Below are 22,149 nucleotides of genomic sequence, written 5' to 3' on the forward strand. Positions count from 1 at the left end.
CCCGGCTCAGTAGCCGAGCGCCTATAGCACTGAGCCACCGCAGCGGGTAACTAACAAACGCCTCCGGCTTTTCTCGTAATGGGGCTGGTAAGGCTTTCGCCATAATAAATGAAGAAGAAAGCAACACGAGCAACAAACGCAACTTGCGGATATACGGGCTGAAATGCCACCTTTTGCGCAAAGATTAAAACGAGGATTCAATAAGCGGTCCATCCTGCAAGGCCCGTTGACTCTGCCGGAGTACCTTACCTGCTACGTTGCGATCATCAATCCACAGCCCTTCCGAACTCCTCGTACTTTTGTTACCAGCGCCATAAAGAAGGACATATGCAAAATACCTGCCCTAATCCTGGAGCTGTGGTTCACATGAATGAAGCAGCAGTTCTTTGCGCCCTGTGTAAATTGCCGGACCACGACATTCGCTCCCCCACTTGTGCAAGGAAGGAGCGGGATGTGGGTGTGAAGCAGGTGACCTCCCTCATCGTAGAAGCTCTTCGGCCTTGCCATGGATAGCGCATCATCCATAGTGGCGCAATGGAACTGCCAACGCTTGGATAATAAGGCTTGTGAAGGGAACATCCGCCTTCGCGACGGAAAGCAAAATGCATGGGCCTTCCTATTGCAAGGGCATAATTCACTTCCTCGCCTTTCAGAATTCTGCACATACCATTCACCCACCATCCCTGATCGCCGTTGCATCACCTCCTCCCTCAGCCCAGCTAAACCTGCGCCCCTCGTCATGCGCCCCTCGACCTTTCACGTAGTGCGGCACACGCCAAGGGGTCGTCGCCATCCTTGTAAAACCTGCACCAACCCCCCTTATTCTAGTTTCATTTTATGGCCGTCCTGGCTCCGCATCTCCACATCTTGGATGGGCTCGTTTTCTACGTTCTACCAACTCGGGTGTCCCTATTTTAGTTGGTGGTGACTTCAACGGCGTACACAGTTCGTGGGGTCACCCATCCGGATGCCTCAACGGGTGCACGCATTCAAATCACCTTTTCAGATAATTCCTTTCAACTTTTAAACCACCCGCATACCACTCCCCGACCGCAAGGTGGCCCGTATTCACCTGGTTTGACTTGTCACCAACTCGCCCAAGTTTCAATTCTGGCAAAATCTGACTTGGTAGTTAGGCCCCGGTAACCCTCACTAGGCTGTTGAATCAGATATTTTGGGTAGTGATCACAGCCCTATTTTCATCTCCCTCACTCCTTCGCATCTACGGAAAATACGCCGCAGCGTACACATAGCGTCATCGGAATCTGTACGCGCAGACAATCGTTTATCTACATTAATTCAACCCGTCTTCAGCACTGTCTACTCTCTCTGCGGTTCTCGCTACTCACACTATTACCACTACAGTAAATGAAGACGAGCCAAACCCGGACATACACCTCCTGAATCTGTGGGCTCTTCGCCGCCAGGCGGATCATAATGCTTCTCGTCACCCCGGGGACCCATCGGCTCTTCCCTCTCTTCACCGGCCTACCGCACGTGCGCGGCGCTATGCAAAGCGACTAGGCAGGCAACGTTGGGCTGATTGGTGTGCCTGCCTGTCTTCAACGCGGGGCAATCGACATCTCTGGCGAGTGTTTCACACCATGGAGCGCCCTTCTCAGGTTGCAGATTACACATACAGCATTCGCCTCGCGCTGAATGCGCATGAGGATACATTCGCGCAACAAGCGGCCCGTCAGTTTTATAGCGATAGCTACACTACGCTGCCTCTTTGACCCTTCAGCGTGGCACCAATTGAGCTCCGTGGCGGCTCCGTTGATCACGTGGGTCGATCACGTGATGCGTCCGTTGGTCACGTGGGTTAGCCACGTGGTACGGAACAGCTGCTGCTGCTGCCAGCGGCGCGGCGAGCAACAGCTGTAACAGCTGCGCGCATTCACAGTGTCAAGTGGGACGAAGATGAAGAAGGAACACCCAGCAAAACGGAACAGCGAAAGACTGACTTTGCAATTCGACTGAGCGAGTTCCACTCGGCCAGATGCAACTATCGCGTTCCTCCAGGTTTAGCCAGAGCTAAAAACAGCTTTTTTGCACTTTGCCTCAGAAAGTGGAGTGCAGTCCACTTCTGTCGCATTCATGTAAACGAGGCTACTGTCACGTTTATTTGACTGCAACAGACGTCGACTTGAGACTTTTTTCCACACCATTACTACACCTCTACATCTCCTCCTGACTTACCGCTTAGAGAGCCCTCCGATGGGATTTCTTCTAACCTAACCATGGCAGAGCTGCAAGCCTCGACTGAACGCCTATAAACTACCACTACTTCCGGGCACGACGGCATACCTAACTTCTTATTCCGTAACTTGGAAGGGACTGATTTGCAAACCCTACTTGATACTTTCAAAGAAGTGTGGCATTCTGGCGTCATGCCGGGAGAGTGGAAGTATTCTACTGTGGTTCCAATAACCAAGTCAGATCATCCTCCAGTATCTCTCGGCCCTTCATCCAATTTCCCTCACGCCTACCATCTGCAAGCCTGACGAAAACATTCTCGCCGCACGCTTGTCGTGGTGGCTGGAATCCCATGATTGTTACCCAGATTCCCAAATTGGTATCCACCCATAAATTGGAACGGAGGGCGGCCTTGCTACGTTGGCTGCTGACGTGCTTGACCACTCTCCGCAGAGTCACCTTTTTCGAACCATGATCGCTACAAACATAACAAAGGCATATGATAACATCCCTCACTCTGCCATTCTTGCCTCTCTTCAAACTTCTCGTCCCCCTCACCGGTTTCTGCTCTCCATTCATGCCCTTTTAACAAATCGAACCTTCATTTTGCGTGTCCATGGAAAGCACTTTGGTAACTTCACTTGCAACACAGGAGTGCCCCAAGGCCCTTTTCTAGACCCCACATTATTTAATGTGCCTTTTATCCCTCTTGTTTGAGCCCTAGAGACCATCCTTTCTATCCGTGTGCTTGCGTACGCCGATGATATAATATTGCGGTGCTGTGGATGCGTCTACCCACCAGTCGGTCCTCCATCACGCGCTGGATGTCTTAACATGTCGCCTCCCACCTCTGGATCTAACCCTCTCGCCAACTAAATCATGCTTAATTCGCATTGGAAATAAAGCCGGCTTACGGAAAGCTAGCTCCCCCTTTAGATTTTACGACAGATTGTTCTCTGATTCCTCAGGTAGAAACTGTTCGTATTCTTGGTCTTCTCCTCCATACATCTGGGACTGGCACCCCGTGGCTGACAGCCACCCGTAAACCGGCTCACGCTACTCTAGGTCTGATTCGTCGCATAGCTATGCGCTCTGGTGGCGCGCGTGCTCATACGGCCCGCCAGCTTGTGCGCTCTATCCTTCAGCCACGGATAGTATATCAGGCACAATTTCAACGTCTCGCCCGCACACAGTGGAACTGCCTTGAAACTATTAATCGTGGGGCTATGCGGGCCATAATATATCTGCCCCGTTTAATGCCCATACCCATGCTTCAGGAGTTCGCCCAACTTAATACACTCAGTGAACTCATCCGGCAACAGGTGACAAACAGAGCTCGCAAACAGTCTCTCCAAATTCATCGTTTAAAGACACTCCCTCCCCCCCCCCCTCCCTCCCTCCCTCCCTCCCTCACAGACAATTGCCCCACTGCTTCCCCGTCAGTATGAGCCGCGTATCTACCTGAAGGGTGCATACTGTACACGGATGCATCATCACACACTTCAGAGAGGGGAGTTACTGTTGTGGTATAGTCCCTCCCATCCGCATCTCAACTCTCGCGCGACGCATACCGCGGATACGTGCACTTCCCTGGCATTGGAACTTCAAGCCATTTACAGTGTCATTGCTTCCCTTCCGCTCGTACCCACATTCAATACAGTTCATCTTTACACCGACTCCCTCACCGCCCTCAACGCACATTCCAGATAACACAATCAATTCATCTGCTCTGCGCAAAGTACCCATGTCCTGTGCGCATACACTGGATTCGCGGCAATGCTCGGGATCCACATAACATTCAAGCGGATGCTATGATTCACCTCGACACGTCAGACGACCCGCCACCTTCCCCTCTTCCCCCAGGTCCGTTCCTGAACCATGTTTCCGATTCCCAAGTTCTGCGCCAGCGAACACGCGCTCTAATTCCTCCGTGTTCGCACCCTTTCCCTCGTAGTCTTACTCGGGAGGAGGAGGTATCCGTGCGCCGGATTCGGGCACGGGCGGCTCTGACCCCACCTGTCCATCATCGGTGGCGTGAACAAGATCTGACAGGTGCCCTCACTGTGGCGCTGCGCCGGACATTTGTGATGTGCGGCACTTGTTGAGGACGTGCCCACCGACGGCTCCTATTAAAAAAATGGCTCCTCAGGGCGGTGGGCCTGCGGTGAAACCGCGAATGTGACTATGTGAAGTGGGCTATGAACAATCACTTTATCGGCAACCTCTGCGGATACCTCAACGAAACAGGTATTCACTCGTTCTTTTAACTTTCTATCTGCTGCATTACTTCCTTCTTTTTCAACGAATGCCTCAATGCGTACTTCTCGAATTAAAAAAAAAAGCGGTGACTCACGAGGAAGATGACGTTGTCGTGCGTGACCGCCTCCCCGGCGGCGGCGCGGTGGCGCGCTGCGGAGAAGAGCGCCGCGTAGGCGAGCGCCCCCAGTGCCGCGTAGAGGGCCAGCGAGGCGGCGTTCCTAGGGTCCGCGAGCGAGCGCAGCAGCGCCACGCTGCCCATGGTCCAGTCGCAGCAGAGCGCGTGCGGGCACAGCAGCAGCCACGCGTTCACCGCCGGCAGGTACAGCAAGGTCAGCTGACGCGCTGGGCTCGGCGCCACGGCCGCTGGGTTGTCGAACCTGCACAAGGAGCCCCGTCACGTACTCCAACAGGACCTCACTAGAAAGAAAGCTGCCCGCTCTTTCTGGAATGGAACTTCCCGACATTGCGCTGCCATCCTGATGAACAGGAGGGAACGCACCAGCGCAGATACATCATTACCCGAGCGCCGCCCATCTCGCGCGCGCATGCGAGGACTGCCATCGCAACCACGCGCGTACTCCGCGCAGTGGCACGGAAGCGTCGCCCTGGCCCGTTGCATCGGGCAGGTTGCTACTGCGCACGGGCGTCCACAGTGACTGGAGCCCCGTCAGGAAGCTTACCCCTTAAGTAGAACAACAAATAAATCAGGCACCCGACGCGGCTTCGGCACCCGCACACAGCTGGCGCCAGCAAAGAGCGAGCACAAGGGAAGTTGTCATCGCGCACCGAAGGTGTCGCTTTCTGAGCCAGCAACAAAGTGCTCACACCACGGCAGAATCGCGCACGAAGTGAGAAGGACGCTTCGCCTCCTGCGGCGCACTCACTTGGTGAACACGGGCAGCTGGGCGCCCATGACATGAAGCCGGGCGGCCAGGAGCACCAGGGCGCCTAGCGTGAGGGCGCCTAGGCGCTGGGCACATTCACGCAGCCAGCAGCAGGCGTGCAGCCGCGGGGAGCGGGACACCGCAGAGGAAGGGGAGCCGCCTCCTCCGCAGCTGGCGCCCGACAGCAGACCCCGCAGACCACGCACCACGTCCGGGGGCCGCAGCTGCTCGGGGGAGGGAACGACCAGTTTGGACACGTTCACAAACTCCTCCAGACACCACAAGGGGAACAACGCTGCGCACTCCCACTCCACTAGGTTCATCGAACATTACGCATGCAAAGAGAGGAACGTCACTTCAATAGAGAAGAAGGAACAAACGTTGCATTGCTATACAGCGTGTGTTGTTCGACACTGGTCCGAGGGCCCTGGTTCAAGAACGATGCGGCTCAGCAGAGCCTTTTCGCGTGGTGCCACATGGAAGCATGGCCGGTGGTAGGCGCGTTTTACTCAGAAACGGTGAGATTAAGCTGATTTTGGCGACCACTCGTTACAAGTGTGAGCAGGGCACATTTTGTGATTACCATTCTAACCTGTTCTTTCCATCACTGAACGCGTCTGTGTGTCTCCAATAAGAGCAGCGAACGAATAACGACGGTTATCAGCCCCATGGCGTAGGTATACACGAGTCATGAGGTGTGGACAGCTGTCGTCTCGTGGCGCATCTGGCTCGCATTCGCCCACGGTTAGGTACTACACAAGGAGAGATTACGACAGGTTACCGGGCGCCGCCATAGCTGAAATCGAGAAGAAATGGCCTTCGACAGGGCATGCAATGCGAGGGCAACATAACGCACGGTCCTCAAGAGTAACGGAACAGATACGAAGAGAAGGCAAGCGTAGCAGCCTCCATCGAACAGCACGAACGCAGACAAGCACAATAGACAAGGAAACAGAGCTCTTTGTTTACTTGTCTCCTGTGCTTGTCTGTGCTCGTGCTGTTCGATAGAGGATTCTTAACCAACTAGACCACCACAACGTTCAAGCGTAGCAGGGGGCGGCAGAATGTTAAGTGGGCAGACGAGATTAAGAAGTTTGCAGGGATACGGTGGCCGCAGCTGGCACAGGAAAGGGTTAATTGGCGCGATATGACAGAGGCTTTTACCCTGCAATGGGCGTAATAAGGCTGATGATGATTAAAACGAAAGTCTCAAGCCAAATGGAGCGTTAGCTTAACAGAAATACCGCGACACTCTGGGTTCAACAGTGATACGAAGAACAACCTCGACCGCGTCGACAAAGTGAGTTTATTATCGTTTTTGTCCTGCACTTCTTTTTTGATCGAGAGCGAGCCACGAATGCTTTCTAATTATTGCCTTCCCCTTACCCCTTTTTTCACACAACGCTTTAAAACGGCAACAAAATAATGTTACCAGGGGGTACTGAAGAAAATTAATTACGTGAGAGTAATGCGAGAGCACTGCAATTCCATGGCAATTACATTCCAATTCCATTACATTCTATTCAATTTTATTCAAATAATATTTCAACTATATTCTAATTCTATTCTATTCCTTAGTAGTTGGTGCGGTTGACTCATTACTACTGGTTGACATTTCGTATTTTCACGAATTTGATGACGTCACACTGTTTTGACCAATCGCGAGTTTCGCAACATTTTGAGAGACGCCGGGAATGCTTTCTTATTAAAATAAGCACCGGGTACTAACATACTAGCTCCAGTAACAAAATTATGTAGTTGGGTTAGGTGGTGGGTAGCGAACATGAATAGCACACGCGGGACACGGGGACCGCCTCCTCTTGTTTGAGGTATCCATGCGCTCTTTTCCGATCCTAAACTGCACGCACTGCACCACAATTGATGCCACGGCATATCCCTCTCCGCTGCCTAGTATATACGTCCGAGACGGCTACGCAACGAAGGTAGGTTGGAGAGAGCTCTTCCAGCAATTTTCTTTTAGAGTTATATTCTGGTAGACTGATGAAGGAAACAATAAACGGCACTACGTTTCTTCGCGTCGAGAAAAATGCACTTGAGTAACCTGCATGTTAAAATGAAAATTAATTAAAAGCTTTACCAGACATTGGTTTATTCCGCACTACTTATTTCGACGGAAAAAAAAAAACTTCCTGCGGGTGACAAAGACTACACAGTTTCAATGAAGGAAGCCGTCAAAAGCAATTCACCTGTTGAGAATGCGAACATTAAGTCCTTCCTTGAGACGCGTTTCACTTTTATGCGGCAAACGTCGAAAAGAAATAAGGAAACTGAAGCGGCATGCTAGCTATACGCACGAAGGCGCGCAAAGAGAGGCGCAAAAAAAAAATAAAGAATTCAGAATTCATGCAAACGAGTGTATAATTTCTTCCATTTTTTAGGTGTTTCACACACGGCTGGCCACAAACCTCGTTAACGGTTAGACATGTCAGTGGCGAGGCACACAAACTTTAAACTCCACGAAAATGGCAGCCGGAAGCGCGCGTACAAACATACGGAAGTGCAGCACGCACTTCCGAAACGTTTCGCTTACCGGCTTATGGAAATGCGTTCACGTTTCTGCTAACGTAGCTGCCATGGGGTAGTGTTCACGTTGAAATACAGAAATCACACACGAAACATTACCGAGCCGCGGTCACATTTCCTGGCACCCCAACCATGATAAACAAACACATTCGCTCCCTCAGTAGGCGAGAGCAAAACAAATACGAACAAGCGCTTTGCAGGCAGGGAAGAGGAAAAGAAGTGAACGGAGAAGAAATAAATAAAAGAGAGTGCAGCAGAGACGCTAAACGGAGACGTGCGCCGTTCATTAGGTTACGGAGAAACTGAAGGCGTCTAAATTTCGCGATGGAGCCCGGAGATGAGCCCCAAAAATAACTGGGACGCACAGAACCGCAAAAAAAAAAACGAGTGTGGTTCGTTTTGAAACCGCGCACTGAGACGGCCTGCGGGGATAGCATTATACAGATGCTTCGGAATTGACCGAAATGTGAGACCGCAGGGGGGGGGGGGGGGCGTCGGTTTCGAAGCACGCACGGTAAACAACGAAAGCGCGGCGCTCACTGTCGCGAAAAGAGGGAACTCCAAATCGGCCATTAAAGCAGCACCGGGCTCCGCTTCCAGGCACGACAGCTGTACGTGCGCGTGAGGTTCGAGCCGTCGACGCCTTGAAGCGAAAATTGGCGCGCGGGCAACGGCGGCATTTCGCGGAAGCTTACTGCCGGGGTCCCCCTCCCTCTTCTGCTCTGCTGATATACGGGGGGGGGGGGGGGGGATGAAAGTGATGGAACGGTAACACTTTGCAGCGGTCTCCGGGGCAACCCGCGATATTAGCTACGAGCGAAGGAACCAAAAGTCAATCGAAGGATATAGTCGCCGCACCACCGTGCGAAGGGCCCTCAAGTCTGCTTAGGGTGAAAGTGAAAAAAAAAAGGTCAGGAAAGGAACTTAATGCTGCTGCCTCGCGTATCTCGTCGGAGCTATCTGTTTTCCAACGTTCGGCCGACCCGTTTCACTTCGCCCACTATACCAGGCAGGGCTGAGCGGCCGACGGCGCCTTCGTGGTTATGCGTATACTGTCGAGCTATGCAGTCACGGATAGAGCTCACGTTCTCCGAAAAACAGGCATGGAGCCTGGAAGCTTTTCCATCGCTTTCTTCGGTGGAGCTGCACCTGCAGCACAGTTTTCGGCCACGCGTGTGTGGCGAGCGGAGAAGCTGGAGCGACGCAGCAGAGCAAAGCTGCAACGGTCATCGTAATGGCTACCGCAGTCGATCTACTCGACTCTGCTGTTCTCCGCAAGCACTCTAAGGGTACACACCGGCGAATTCTGTAGTTTCAGACTAGGGTCAGAAAAGGTGGGAAAGAGAGGCGGTGGCCCTTGGGAGGAAAATTCTCCGAAGGAGAAATTTCCAGCGAGAAAACTGCACTGGCCGATTTCAGCCCTCCAAACTGTCCGCAAATATTCGCCGACTTGCTCATGGGAAGACGTCGTGAAAAAAGGAGGAAACATAAGTGCAGTAACGTTTGCCACGCACGAAGACGCTTGTGTGCAGTGTTTGCTAGAAAGCGTGCACTGTAAGGTGCAAACAAATCTGTCATTGAGCTGTGCGCGTGTAGAGGAGGACTGTCTCACAATCGACTCCAAACTGCGCAAACAAGCGGACTCTACGCAGGAACGCGCAGACGGGCGTTTAAATTTGAATTAATTCATTGGAAACAATTGGTTGAACTGAAGCAAATGAGGAAGTTCTCGATAAGAAGAGAGCAAAATAAAAAAAGGTCAGAAATGAGCAGACGATATATTGTATCGTCTCTGCACCGTCTATTGCACACTGCGTCAAAGCGCGCACACTTCAGGCGCCGCCGCGTCCGCTCTGTGCAATTATTCGTCGTGGCTGATGCTGAGATGTCAAATAGAGCCACTGCCCACCTACATTGAAGCGACATTGAGGAAATGACAAAATGCGAGGACTGACCAGAACAAAGCCTCATTTTTATTTCGTCCGCGTTCTATTTGTGTTCATCACGCTTGTAGCAAGGAAGAAGCCACAAACAGGTGGAGCTAAATGAATGCGCATTCTATAGCTAACAACTAAGCCGCTTACTGGACAGAAATCCAGCAGAGTATAAAACGAACGCTCACCAATCTGGCAGGTTTAAAGCGGCACAGAAAAGCGGGGCAAGATGCTGCGGTGCTGCTTCGCTATGATGCGGTCGAAGAGTGAAAAAAAAAAGAGGGAGAGCGCGCTCCTTCACACACACACACACACACACACACACACACACACACACACACACACACACACACACACACACACACACACACACACACACACACACACACACACACACACACACACACACACACACACACACACACACACACACACACACACACACACACACACACACACACACACACACACACACACACACACACACACACACACACACACACACACACACACACACACACACACACACACACACACACACACACACACACACACACACACACACACACACACACACACACACACACACACACACACACACACACACACACACACACACACACACACACACACACACACACACACACACACACACACACACACACACACACACACACACACACACACACACACACACACACACACACACACACACACACACACACACACACACACACACACACACACACACACACACACACACACACACACACACACACACACACACACACACACACACACACACACACACACACACACACACACACACACACACACACACACACACACACACACACACACACACACACACACACACACACACACACACACACACACAAGGAAAGCTAACAGGGACGCCGCGGAAGAAGGATAAAGCTTTTCACAGACGGCGTGAAGGCGATTTAGGAGGAACGAAACAAAGACGAGGAGCTCTGAGGCAGAAGAGCGCGGGAGAATGAGCAGCAAAGGAAACATTTCTCTCGAAAATGGACGGGAGGGGGGCTAGAAGGAGAGGATAATGTAATTCCTTAATAACGCGCTTTCTTCCGAACTTCGTTCTCGGTTCGTTTTATTTTTTATTTACCGTTGCTCCCCACACGGGGACCGCGCAGGTCCGTTTGTGGAAATGGGTTTTCCCCGCGGTCTCCTGAAAATTTAATCAGTTTGTGAGATCATCATCTCCCGCCGTCGGGTCGCCGCGACGGAGACACCCCCCCCCCCCCCCTCCCCCACCTCTCTTAGTGCCTCGCGGCACGCCTGATCACGGAGTCGGCCCGAATGGCTCCATTTAGGGGGCGTCCCCCGCGATCACTGCAGCGCCAGCGTAGGGCACTGCTGCAGGCGACGGCGCCACCACCTGTTGTTCACGCGAGCGCCACCTGCTTGGAGCACAAACGGCGAGAGCAAATTTGTAAACAAATGTAAATTGTGGGTTTGGACGTCCCGAAGCAACGCACAGGTTATGAGGGACGCCGTAGTGGAGGGCTGCGGATTAATTTAGAATAACTAGGGTTCTTTAACGCGCGCTGACAGCACACGGAGATATAGGACTTGGCCTCCGTTGAAATGCGACCGCTGTGGCCGAGATCGAGCCCGCGACATTGCAATCAGTAGGGGAACGACAAAGCCACTGCGGCGGGATGCGAAGAAATTTAACCGGACAGATTAGCTGATGCACCGGCGAAACGCTGGCTGCTGCTGCAGAAATGCATTTCTGCTAGTTGTGGTTGCGACCGGTGACGGATTGCCGAACCTCGGGAGCTCCACAGAGGTTAACGCGTTAAAGATCCCCAGGTGGTCGAAATGAAGGAAGGAAGGAAGGCCTCAGACGTTGCTGGCACATACCCACGACGGGGGAGTGACCAAGACACAGGCGGTTAATTGCTGGATACAGGAAAGTTTTGACAGGAAAAGGAGTGGTAATAGTATGTAGTTATGTAGTCTGATAGACTGGAAGACGGAAGGACAGGGGTACTGTTAACTTGGAGATCGAAGACGGGACAATTGCTTAATGTGCATAATAGTATACAATGCCTGCAGTGTTTCAATGTCGTACTGACTAAGAGCGGGAAAAAAGGAATTAGAAAGCCCTCCACTACGGCACCTCTTTCACTTCGACCTTCCTCAGGGAGCGGTTAAGGTGTCCACCGAGAAGTGAGACAGTTACCGCGCCTTTGCCTTTCTGAAAACCACTTTTTGGCCTGTATTGTGTCCAGCCGATCTTCATTTTCCTCGTCTTCGAAGCTGGACCACATCGATGACCACCTGCGCACTGTCTGCTAAGTTCAGAAACGAAGACGCCAAAAACGACGACACGGACGAAGCGCAAAATGGAAAATGAACGGAAACCACGTAGTGTGCGATTCGTCCGTGCGGCGTTTTTCTCGTGTCTTGGCTTCTGTGCACAGGACACAACGCAGAATGAACGTAACCACTGCCACGGGTATCCGCTCGCCTAAGCCGGAGTCATCCGATGGCTCTAATGTATGTCCACTCGTCAGCGCTGAATGATTCATTTTTCCCAGATGCAATAGCCCGACAGAATGCCCTGCCCATATTAGCGGTTCGTGCACAGATTGAGCAATTTACCCAACGCCTTAACAGACGCCCCTCTACCGTTTCCCTCATCACCCTCGCTTCTCCGAAGACTCCTGCCTCCTACGGCGTCTTCAGACCAACACCTACACCACTTACATCGCGTACACCCAATATATACGAAGACGACGGCGGAGGGTGCGGCGAAACCCCAACCTGACCATATTACACGGACATGTAACCCCCCCCCCCTTTTTTTTTTAAAGGCGCGTAATGCGGCCCTGGAGCTGCATGCGGCACGTGAAGCTGACCAGCGCACGCCCGGCCGACCAGACAGTGCTCTTTGTCGTCGCCAGAAGGTCGGCGGAAGCCTCCGGAGCCCTGGACTGAGTCCACCCAAAAGCGCTCCTCCATGCAGTTACCATCCCCGCCAATAAAAGTTCAATCAATCAATCAATCAATCAATCAATCAATCAATCAATGAATCAATCGAGTCATCCGCGTTCAACATGGCGTCTCTCGCATAACAGATGGGATGTGTCACGACTCACGACGCAGCTAGGCTACGTCCTGGTAAAACGTGAGGAGTGCCGCCGAACGGCAGCAATGGAAATTCGAATGCGCCGACAGACTCAAAACGGCGCCGCGCGCGATATCCGTGTTCTTCGGCCGAAGCGAGTGAACAATGGTTTGTTTTTCGAAGTCGGTATGTACAGTACTCACGGATTGAAATAGGACATTCGAAGCGCAAGCCTTGCAGTGCCACGCAGGCATGTGGTAAACCACAGGCCGGCTCGTTGGCGGCTGGAAGGAACAATTCTGCTTTGTAGATGTTCTCCCCCTCGCGCCGTACCACAATGCACCACCTTGGTTCCATGAGCATCTACGGGCGGCGCTCCATGAAGCGACGGCCACGCGCTCCGAATGTCCTATTTCAATCCGTGAGTACTGTACATATAGTAATAATTAACTTCGCGATGAAAGCCAATCAAGTGTCTCGCCGTCAGAATAAGTGACACATGTTCGTAGTCGCCAGTCGCGAAGTGCGCCCCCGGGGTCACTCACGAGGTCTACCCTCTACCACTTGACGCCAACATCACGATATAACGACATCAACGAGAGGGAAAATTCGTGCCTACGTGATTCTGTGCAAGTGTGTTTTGTCTTATGATGCATTTTTTGCTTTGTTTCGTTCATTTACAATTTACTTGTGCGTCCTTTCTGTTGTTGTCGTTAAACTCGTATAGGTAGTAGTTATACTTTGCTTTCGCCCCCCCCCCCCCCCCCCCAATGCAATATGCTGCACTATCGATAACCTGTGGCCCTGCCTACGCGGCTATACACAAAATTGCAGTGTGCCCTATATACTTGGCTATATACACTTATACATGGGCGCTGTTTATTGTTGACCACGTGACCTCTGACCTAAACTATTTATTATCCAAGCGGAGTGCAGCGCTGTGCGAAACTGGCTCCGCGAAATATCTCGAAGAACAAGGCTTACTCCCATTACCAGGAATTCGGGACAAGCGATTCCCTTGGCTGCCATCATGCGGCGTCGCATAGCCTTGAACATTAAAAAATAGCGGTGCTCACATCATCTGTGACGTAAGAAGTGGCTGCAGAGCAGAACGTGATAGGCCGCTAGGCTTTGCGGCACAACCTGGGCGCTGTCCGCAACTTCTGGTAATGGTGTCGTGTTATTTTTTTCGTCCTCCCGTGGGCGTCAATGTTCGCATCATAGTTTAGTTGAACAATATTGTCACAGGTTAATTTACAGGGGTGGGCCGACCTGAGCCTGGTGCGTTGTTGTTGTTGTTAGCCTATCAAAAGATGGCACATAGCCACTCTGGGGGATCGGTCAAGAATCGGGTGGCTGTTTATGAGGAAGAATTCACCGGTGTTGCGTTCCCGCGTGCTTTTCTTTTTCATTAACTGCCTGGTGCGTTAGCGCGAAGATGGCGGGCTTCTTATTCCGCGTCCCCCACCACTTCGTCGTCGTCTCTTCAGAGTCGCGTGAATCTAAACCACCACCGAATGTTACTGTGTAGCTCACGTCTTCATTAAAGAAAGAAAGTTTCTTATACAGAGCTCTCCCGTAAATATTAGGCACGGCTAGCGGTCTAATAAGCGCTCTTGTTGGTGTTGTTGAAAATGTCTATTGACCAAACTGAGCACAAACCCTGCGGTTGGAGTCCATATATTTCAGGATTGCATTGGCCGAAGCTGCTACGGCGGTCCTGTTTACGAGCCATTTCTGGCCCTCAGGATAGCCAAGTAAGTTTTGTTCGGCGTAAAATTTGGTTCTCAGGATATTTCTGGGCATCCATTTGCCCGACAGCAAAACGCGCATTTATGGATGAGAAAATTGCATACCACAATTTTTCCGCCACTAGTTTCAAACTCGCGACGTCTACGTAAAAAGGGACTCCTTAATCACCGATTTCAAGTGAATGGCAGGGAAGCCGAACCTCTGGGATCCACGCGGAACAAAAGTTAACTTGCGAAATCACCCGGTGATGGCGACTTCTGCGTTTTACTCTTTTCCGCACTTTTACAGCTACACAAGATGCGTTCAAGTGAAAGTAGCGTATCTGTCGTTAGAATGCGGTAGTTTATCGACATAGACTAACTTCAGTTCGTCCTGAATTTCCCTTTAAGGCGATGGAGCGGAGTTTCTCGATACGGAGAGCGGTGTCACTGATCTTCTGCACCGGTCTGTGAACAGTAAAATATAAAAGAATGTCAGTCTTCAGGCACTGATTTCTTGTTTGTAATGATGTAGGCGCGTAGGCAAAGGACAAGATGTTTTGAGCCCACTTGTTCTTTTCGGATCTCCAGGGGGCATCGCAGCTCCCGCGGTCGGAACAAAACATGCGATTTTCCGCAAGCTGCAAGAGATTTAGGCTTATAACGCTACGTTTACAGGGCGAGGAGCCACAGAAAAAAGCCAAACAAGCGAAACTTTCGTGTCAGAAACTAGTTGCCCGGCTTCGTTCTTGCAAGACGCAGGCACCCAGCTTCTCGACGCACGAAGACAGAGACGAATTTATGGGTCGCTCTTGGAAAGGCCGGTGGGAAGGGCCATTTTAACTAAGTATTCCGTGCACTTTCTTTCTCCGAAAAACTGGGGTTCAGCATGGTTTTTATGTGTAACATTTATCTCTCGGGGGGTTCCTCCTTTCAATCCGCCTCTATACGGGAAAGAACAACCTCTCTGGGAATATTTCCTGGTGCCTGCCTGATCCGCTCTCGGGAGACGCACTCTGCCCATGAACGAGTGAGATCTACTCAACTTAAAGGAAATAAACTTAGCGCTCTGGCTGGCCGTGGGAAGGATGGGATGCAAAGAGAGTAGTACACGCGCTGCACACAACTCGACGAAGTTCGTTTTGCGTTTGTAAGCAAACCGTTCATCCAGATCCCTCGGATGGTGAATGTAGAAGGCTGCAGCCAGGCTTTAAGATGATAACCTCAGTGTTTACCGTGTGCGCGCAAGCTGAACAAGTTCAAGTCGAAATCTATCTGACTGACACCCTCTCCAAGAACTGTATTTCTTTATTCCACGCAGTTTAATTCAGAGCATGGCAACATAATCGAAAACAATAATGCCGAGACCACCTTAGCAATATAGAGCTGTGGCATTATGTACCCGGAGATGGTTAATTCTTGGTGGCGATAAGTTCCCGCCAAGTCGGAAACAACGAAACCAAAAATGTCAAATTCGCAATCATCTTTTTTTTCCCCTTTGCCACCGACCGTTCAAAGAGAAATGAAAGCGTCCTTCCTTGCCCCGTCTTATGGCTCACGAACGGGAGATGATGAGATTTTGTTTTTGTGCAATCTTGTCCATCGTTTCCAGAAATCTGGCTTCGTCCCAGCGGCTCGTCCAGTGCGAGCGCCAGAGAAGGATGGGTTTCTCATCTACGCCGAACTTCCAGGTCTCAGCGCGGCGACTGAGGGAAGAAAAATGGTGCCGCACGATAGGGAGCTTCAAAATGAGATCGACTGGAAGACGAGGACACTAGGCTCTGCAGGTAAATAAGAAGAGGGGCGAATGGGCTCGGTGAGCCTAGACAGCTTGGCGAATAGAAGCCGCGATTTATCTTTGTACGTTTTTCCAGGTGGGCTTGGTCATTTCAGCTCTCCGCAACGGCTTCGTCACTTCGGACGCGACTGCTGGATGGATGCGTCTTGAGTAGCCAAGTGCAGTGAATTTCCGTAGCTGATCTGGGTACAGCAGCTGACGTTTCGGCCTTGCTCTGGAAGTTCCACCAGCCCTTTTGTTGGAATATAAAGGGGAGATATAGAGAAAATCCCCGCCCAGTATTCAGGCCAACGAGAATCTGACACTCGGCAGCAGCGAGTCTCGCTAGACACTGCAGCGCCCAATGCTGCCTGGGCACAAAGGCTTCACCACCGCTCTCCTCTGGGCCTTATTAGATCAACCAGCCATTTCGCACTTCTACGAGCATCCTTGCCTTAATGCAATCGATACAGCTCCAAAAAGAAAAAAGAACCCTACTGGTCCATCAGCCCTGGCTTGAACTTTTGCGTCAGATACAGCTAGAAAGAGAGAGAAAGAATAAACCTTGAGACTCTGAAGAGGAAGGCTCCCTTCTGGCGCAGGTGGGCTGCTGTCGCTTGGCGGCCTTCATCTCTCGGGTCTCAGCGACCTGGTCAGCTCTGTCTGTGAGCAACTTTTGTTGCCACAGGTCCGAGCTGCGTAGCGCGGTCTCCCAGTGGCTATTTGGCTCAAAGGGTTCTTACTGCAGGCCCACGTGATGTGGTTGAGTTTCGCACGCTCTCCGCAGCTTTTGCATTCTGCGGAGCCTATCTCTGGGTGCATTTTGGCTAGTATTGCTGAACATGGGAATGTGTGTGTGCGCGCGCACGCGCGCGTGTGTGTGTGTGTGTGCGTGTGTGCGTGTGTGTGTGTGTGTGTGTGTGTGTGTGTGTGTGTGTGTGTGTGTGTGTGTGTGTGTGTGTGTGTGTGTGTGTGTGTGTGTGTGTGTCAGGAGATGGTCGCTCCCTGATCTGGCCCCGTGGTTTGGGAACACGCCTGGTCCTGCCCGGATATAGTTAATCCTCAGGATATATTGTTGATCTGTTCGTTTCCTGGAAGGCCCGACTGTGTGGGCGTCCATATTAGTTTGATTCGAGTTTCTAGGGGGGTAACTGTTAATCCGTTTTGGGGCTGCGTGGCACACACTGGCTTTGACGAAGTTATTTATCGCGGTTCTTGAGTCACTTATTATGATTACTATGATGCAAGTCAAGCCAGCGGAGACCTTCACGCCGCCTTTGGCGCACCGCGGATGTCTGCGTGGGCGCCATCGGCGTGATCTCCGCTGCAAGACCTGCCTCAAGTTCACATGAAGACCGGGAGGAGTATCCGTCGCATGCATACTTGCACGGGCGTGGTTAGATCTATTTGCGGTTGGGGGGATGTGGGGACGCGCCTTACTCCGTCCCCTTCGGTTTGCTCCCCCGCGGTGCGTCTTCCCTAGTTAGCTAACTAATAGGAGAGGGTACCTGCGTCGCAGCGAAACGAGAGCCACGGACGGCGTGGTTGCTGCGCGCGTGCGGGAAGTCTCTCTTCGGCTCGGGCGCTCCGAAGAGAGACTCGGGGACTCCGCTCTACGCCATCGAGCCGAGGTCTCTTAGGGACATTCCCGCGAACTCGCCCTGTCTTAGTGGCACGGGCAGGGACCCTTTATTTTTATTTTTTATAGTCCCACAATAATTTTTGTACGGCCGCGGAGTTTCTCGTTTGCCCTACCCTTTAGAGTGGGCGAACGTTCGCTCGTAACCCTGCCGGTGAGTCGAACGACCTTGATTTTGTTGGTGTATCTTGTTGCTAGCTGGCGTTTTCATTGTTAAAGCAATAAATGCCTTGCTTGTGTCAGCCAGTGTCGTCGTTTCTTTGTTCCCCCTCAGAGCGAGGTCCGCGTGCGCTACGGAACGCACGCGATCACGGGGTGGGGTCCGGCCGGTTTTGAACTGCCGAGGAGAACGTATTCATCCGCCTTAATACAACCCCACAAATGACGAATCTGCCATACTTTATTTTTAGTTCTTTTTATCGTCCCGCAATAATTTTTGTCGCTTGATGTTGTTCATTAGCAGCATTCTGCCTCTTCAGTGCCGTTTGCCCGGTTTATTTGTATGACTGCTTGTAAAGCCCATCGCAATGGCACGAAAAGTCGGTTTTTATCTCTTCGTCCAGCACATTTGGCGCCAAATTAATTATTGTCTGTTGGCTCTATTTGTAGCAATCCGCAGCTTCCAGAAAGCCAGCTGTTTGGGGCTCTCAGTTTCAAAGACCATAGTTGATAAAATTCTGCACACAAAACAGCCTGTCAGCAACAAGTCGACGGCACTCAAATGCAGGAAATGGTTGTTACGAAGCATCGCCACTACGGTCCACTTCACCACAAAAGCGTATACGCGCAGGGAACTCGAGAGAATGTATGCGCTGCAGCTTGACGGCCACAACGGAGAGAGCGTGCGGCCCGAAACGGGACAGCTGCAACAAGTAGACAGCAAGGAGGGATCAGCACGGAAGGCCCCGGATGAGAGTGTTACCTCCTGGACGATAAATATCTCGTAGACGAAGCAGACGGCCACCACGGTGATGCCTTGTTCCTTGCACAGGGTAGCCACCGCCACGAGCACGACGCAGGCCACCAGGGGACGCCATTCTGCGCGAGAAACGAGGCCAGGCGGCGTCAACTGCGTAGTCCCTGCAAACCCTCCTCGCATGCTTCAAAAGCTCCGCACGAAAATTGGAATAAGTAAAACGCCAGCAACACCTCTCATACTACCGAATGAGTGCGATGTATCACACAGGCGCGGAAGGGCTCCTAAATGCGGCCCACGTTCGATTGCTGCGTGAGGGGACGCCGCGGGAATCTTGCACGGCAGTTTCTGCGTCGCGTCCCCCTCCTCCCTACTTCGTCACAGTTACCGCCTTTTGCGCTGTTTATTCTGCCCCTGCGTGGCCGGGCCTCTGTACGCTTGAAATAACGTGCAAGGGCGGCACACAAGACCGGATGACGGAGGCAGCTCTTCCACAATGAGGGACATTAAAAAAAGGCACCTATTTTAGAACTAAAGCGCAGTTGACCCTCGATGCGTGTTTTCCTGCCTATCGACAGATGCATATGGTACTTCTGACGTCGCAAAAGGCGGCGCTGCACCCGCAAACTGTCACCGCACACGGGCGCCGTCAACTGGTGTCTGATGAGAAAGCTGCCCGTGAAAACGGAGGGTTGGTGATTTCTACAGGGCGCCCTGTGCACGGTAACGTATAGACCAACGCCATGTTGACGACCAAAAGGAGAGCTCGCGGACGCTGGAGCAGGCTGGGGTTACGGCCGATAGGGATACACGAGCAGAGAAAATTATGGGGACGCCGCGATGGCAAAGCGTTAGCATTAGGCCTTCTTGCTCTCGGTGTGATTACAGCCATCACCCCTTTTAATATGTGGTTATTTATTAAACAAAAGGGAAGGAAAAAATGGCTGTGGTTTAGCTCTGGTTAAACCTGGAGTAAAGCGATAGCTACAGCTGGCCGAGTGGAACTTGCTCAGTCGAATTGCAAAGTCAGTCTTTTGGCCGCTCCGTTTCGCTGGGCGTTCCTTCTTCATCTTCGCCCCACTTGACACGGCGCATGCGCACAGCTGTTGCAGCTGTTGCGCGCCGCGCCGCCGGCAGCAGCAGCTACTCCGCACCACGTGACCAACGGCCGCACCACGTCATCAACCCACACGACCAACCACGTGACCAACAGCGCCGCCACGGAGCTCAGGTGGTGCCACGCTGATGGGTCGAAGAGGTGACGTAGTGTAGCTATCGCTGCAATATTTCTGCCGGCTGTGGCATTTGCGATCGGATACTGAAGCACCTGAGCTGCGGCCAGGTGCTTCAGTATCCGACTGCAAATGCCTTATTTTCCTCCCTTTATAGAGTTGCTTTTGGAGGGGTGTTCTTCCCGTAGCACCCACCTACCGGCCCCTCCCCTACATATAGAGAAGGGGATTTTCCTCTTTGTACTTTGCCAGCTGCCAACCATGGCGGGTGGCTCTTTTCACCTGACAAGTAGTGGCAGGTAGCACGTGCACACAACACTACACCGCCACATGCCGGACACATTTTCTTCACGTTGGGGCTTCTAATGCTGGCGCATTAAAAGTGTTCAAAGCAGTTTTGTTGTTTTGCACTGTGCCTACGAAGTCGTCCCTTCGTGGAGAAAAGCCGAATGCATCCTAGAAACGAATGTATGAAACGCCATTTGAAAGGCGATGTATTTTTAGGACACAGCGATACGTGAGAGTGTTTCTATGGGCGGGAATGCATACCATCCATGCATGGATGTCACCAGAGTCCCGGCCCATTTAAACGGGGCAGGTGCCACCACGCTCGGCATTGCTTTTTCTTGATATTTCTCTACTCAATGTGTCAAATTTAACGGTATTATCTATAAATTCGCTATTTATTTTTATGTATAAATTCAACTTTTACGTTTAGTAAATTTTAAATCCTGAACTTATATACTTACGCGACCGCTCTGCGTTTGAACCACCGATATTCCAATCGGTTTTTGATGCGTCTACAGCAGATTAATTCAAATGACCATTGTTATGTCCAAACCGTAGTGCCTCGGCGAGATTGACCATTGCTGTATCGACATCTGGAGAGATACCACCACGTTCTAGTAAAATATGTTCGACTGTTTCTACGCATTTTCCACATGTGCCATCCTGGTCAAATTTCTTTTTGTAGCTTCGCGTTCTAAGACACCCTGATCTCGCTTGAAAGAGTAGGGCCACTCTCTAGAGTTACAATAGATCGATTGATTCCTGATTTAATTTTTCTCATTTTCTATGCAGGTCTAGACAGGTCTATAGCTGCTTTTTCTCCACTGAATCTATACAAGTTTACCTTCCGCATTTGTAACCTGACGTTTAATGCTCTTTGTTTCTCCGTCCTCGTGTCTGGCATACTTACTGGTTAGCTTCCTAGTTATTTTCCGCCATTGTGAGTCAACGTTTTTCTGTATATGTATTCCAATAACTTAGCTGCCCACCTGTTATCGTCCGATTTCCTCAGGCGTTCTTCGTATAGTATTTTACTCCGACCTTCCCGTGCTTCGAACGAAGCCCAGCCCATATCCCCCTGTACTGCCTCGTTTGTGGTTTTGCCGTGGGCAACTAGTGCTAATCTTCCAACAGCTCTCTGATTTACTTCTAATCTCGATTGAATTTCTGCCCTTAAGCACAAAACCGAATTCCCAAAATCAAGACCCCGCACCATTATTCCTTTCCAAATACCTTTCAATACTTGACACCTGTTGAATCCCCATAATTTCCTGTGCTTCAATATTGCGGCATCTCCTCGCTCTTTCTTTCCAGTAGCTTCTTCTTGCTTTTCATGTATGTCTGTTCTTTGTTCACCCATCCCCTGAAATATTTATACTCAGCCTGCCTGGCCTTGTACTGTAAGCATCTGATCTGTGGAATCGCTAAATGCACCAAACTTGACTGAATGGCTCTAAACGTAAAGCGTAGAACGTCTCCTTCTTCTCCGCAAGTATTAACCAGAGTCCGTAAATCTTCCTGGCTATCAGCTAATTGCAAAATATCGTCCGCTTACATTATACCCGGAAGCCTCTGCTCTGCGACCATTACGGCGTCCGCGAGCGCTGCGCATGTTTTCAAACACACACGGTGTTG

At 51.4% G+C, this 22,149-nt stretch overlaps 1 protein-coding gene across 3 annotated transcripts in view; it reads right to left on the reverse strand.

Moving 5' to 3' along the window:
- Positions 1-22,149, reverse strand: part of LOC144127925 (protein O-mannosyl-transferase Tmtc3-like) — a 542,030-nt gene that overhangs the window by 117,112 nt on the left and 402,769 nt on the right. For all 3 annotated transcript variants that reach the window (XM_077660929.1, XM_077660928.1, XM_077660930.1), the window contains 3 exons: positions 19,001-19,116; positions 5,340-5,563; positions 4,550-4,832 (listed from right to left, as the gene is read on the reverse strand). In XM_077660929.1, coding sequence (XP_077517055.1) covers positions 4,550-4,832; positions 5,340-5,563; positions 19,001-19,116 — 623 coding nt within the window. The remainder of the gene's footprint in view (positions 1-4,549; positions 4,833-5,339; positions 5,564-19,000; positions 19,117-22,149) is intronic.

Source organism: Amblyomma americanum, chromosome 4 (genome assembly GCF_052857255.1).
Source record: "Amblyomma americanum isolate KBUSLIRL-KWMA chromosome 4, ASM5285725v1, whole genome shotgun sequence".
Taxonomy (NCBI): Eukaryota; Metazoa; Arthropoda; class Arachnida; order Ixodida; family Ixodidae; genus Amblyomma; species Amblyomma americanum.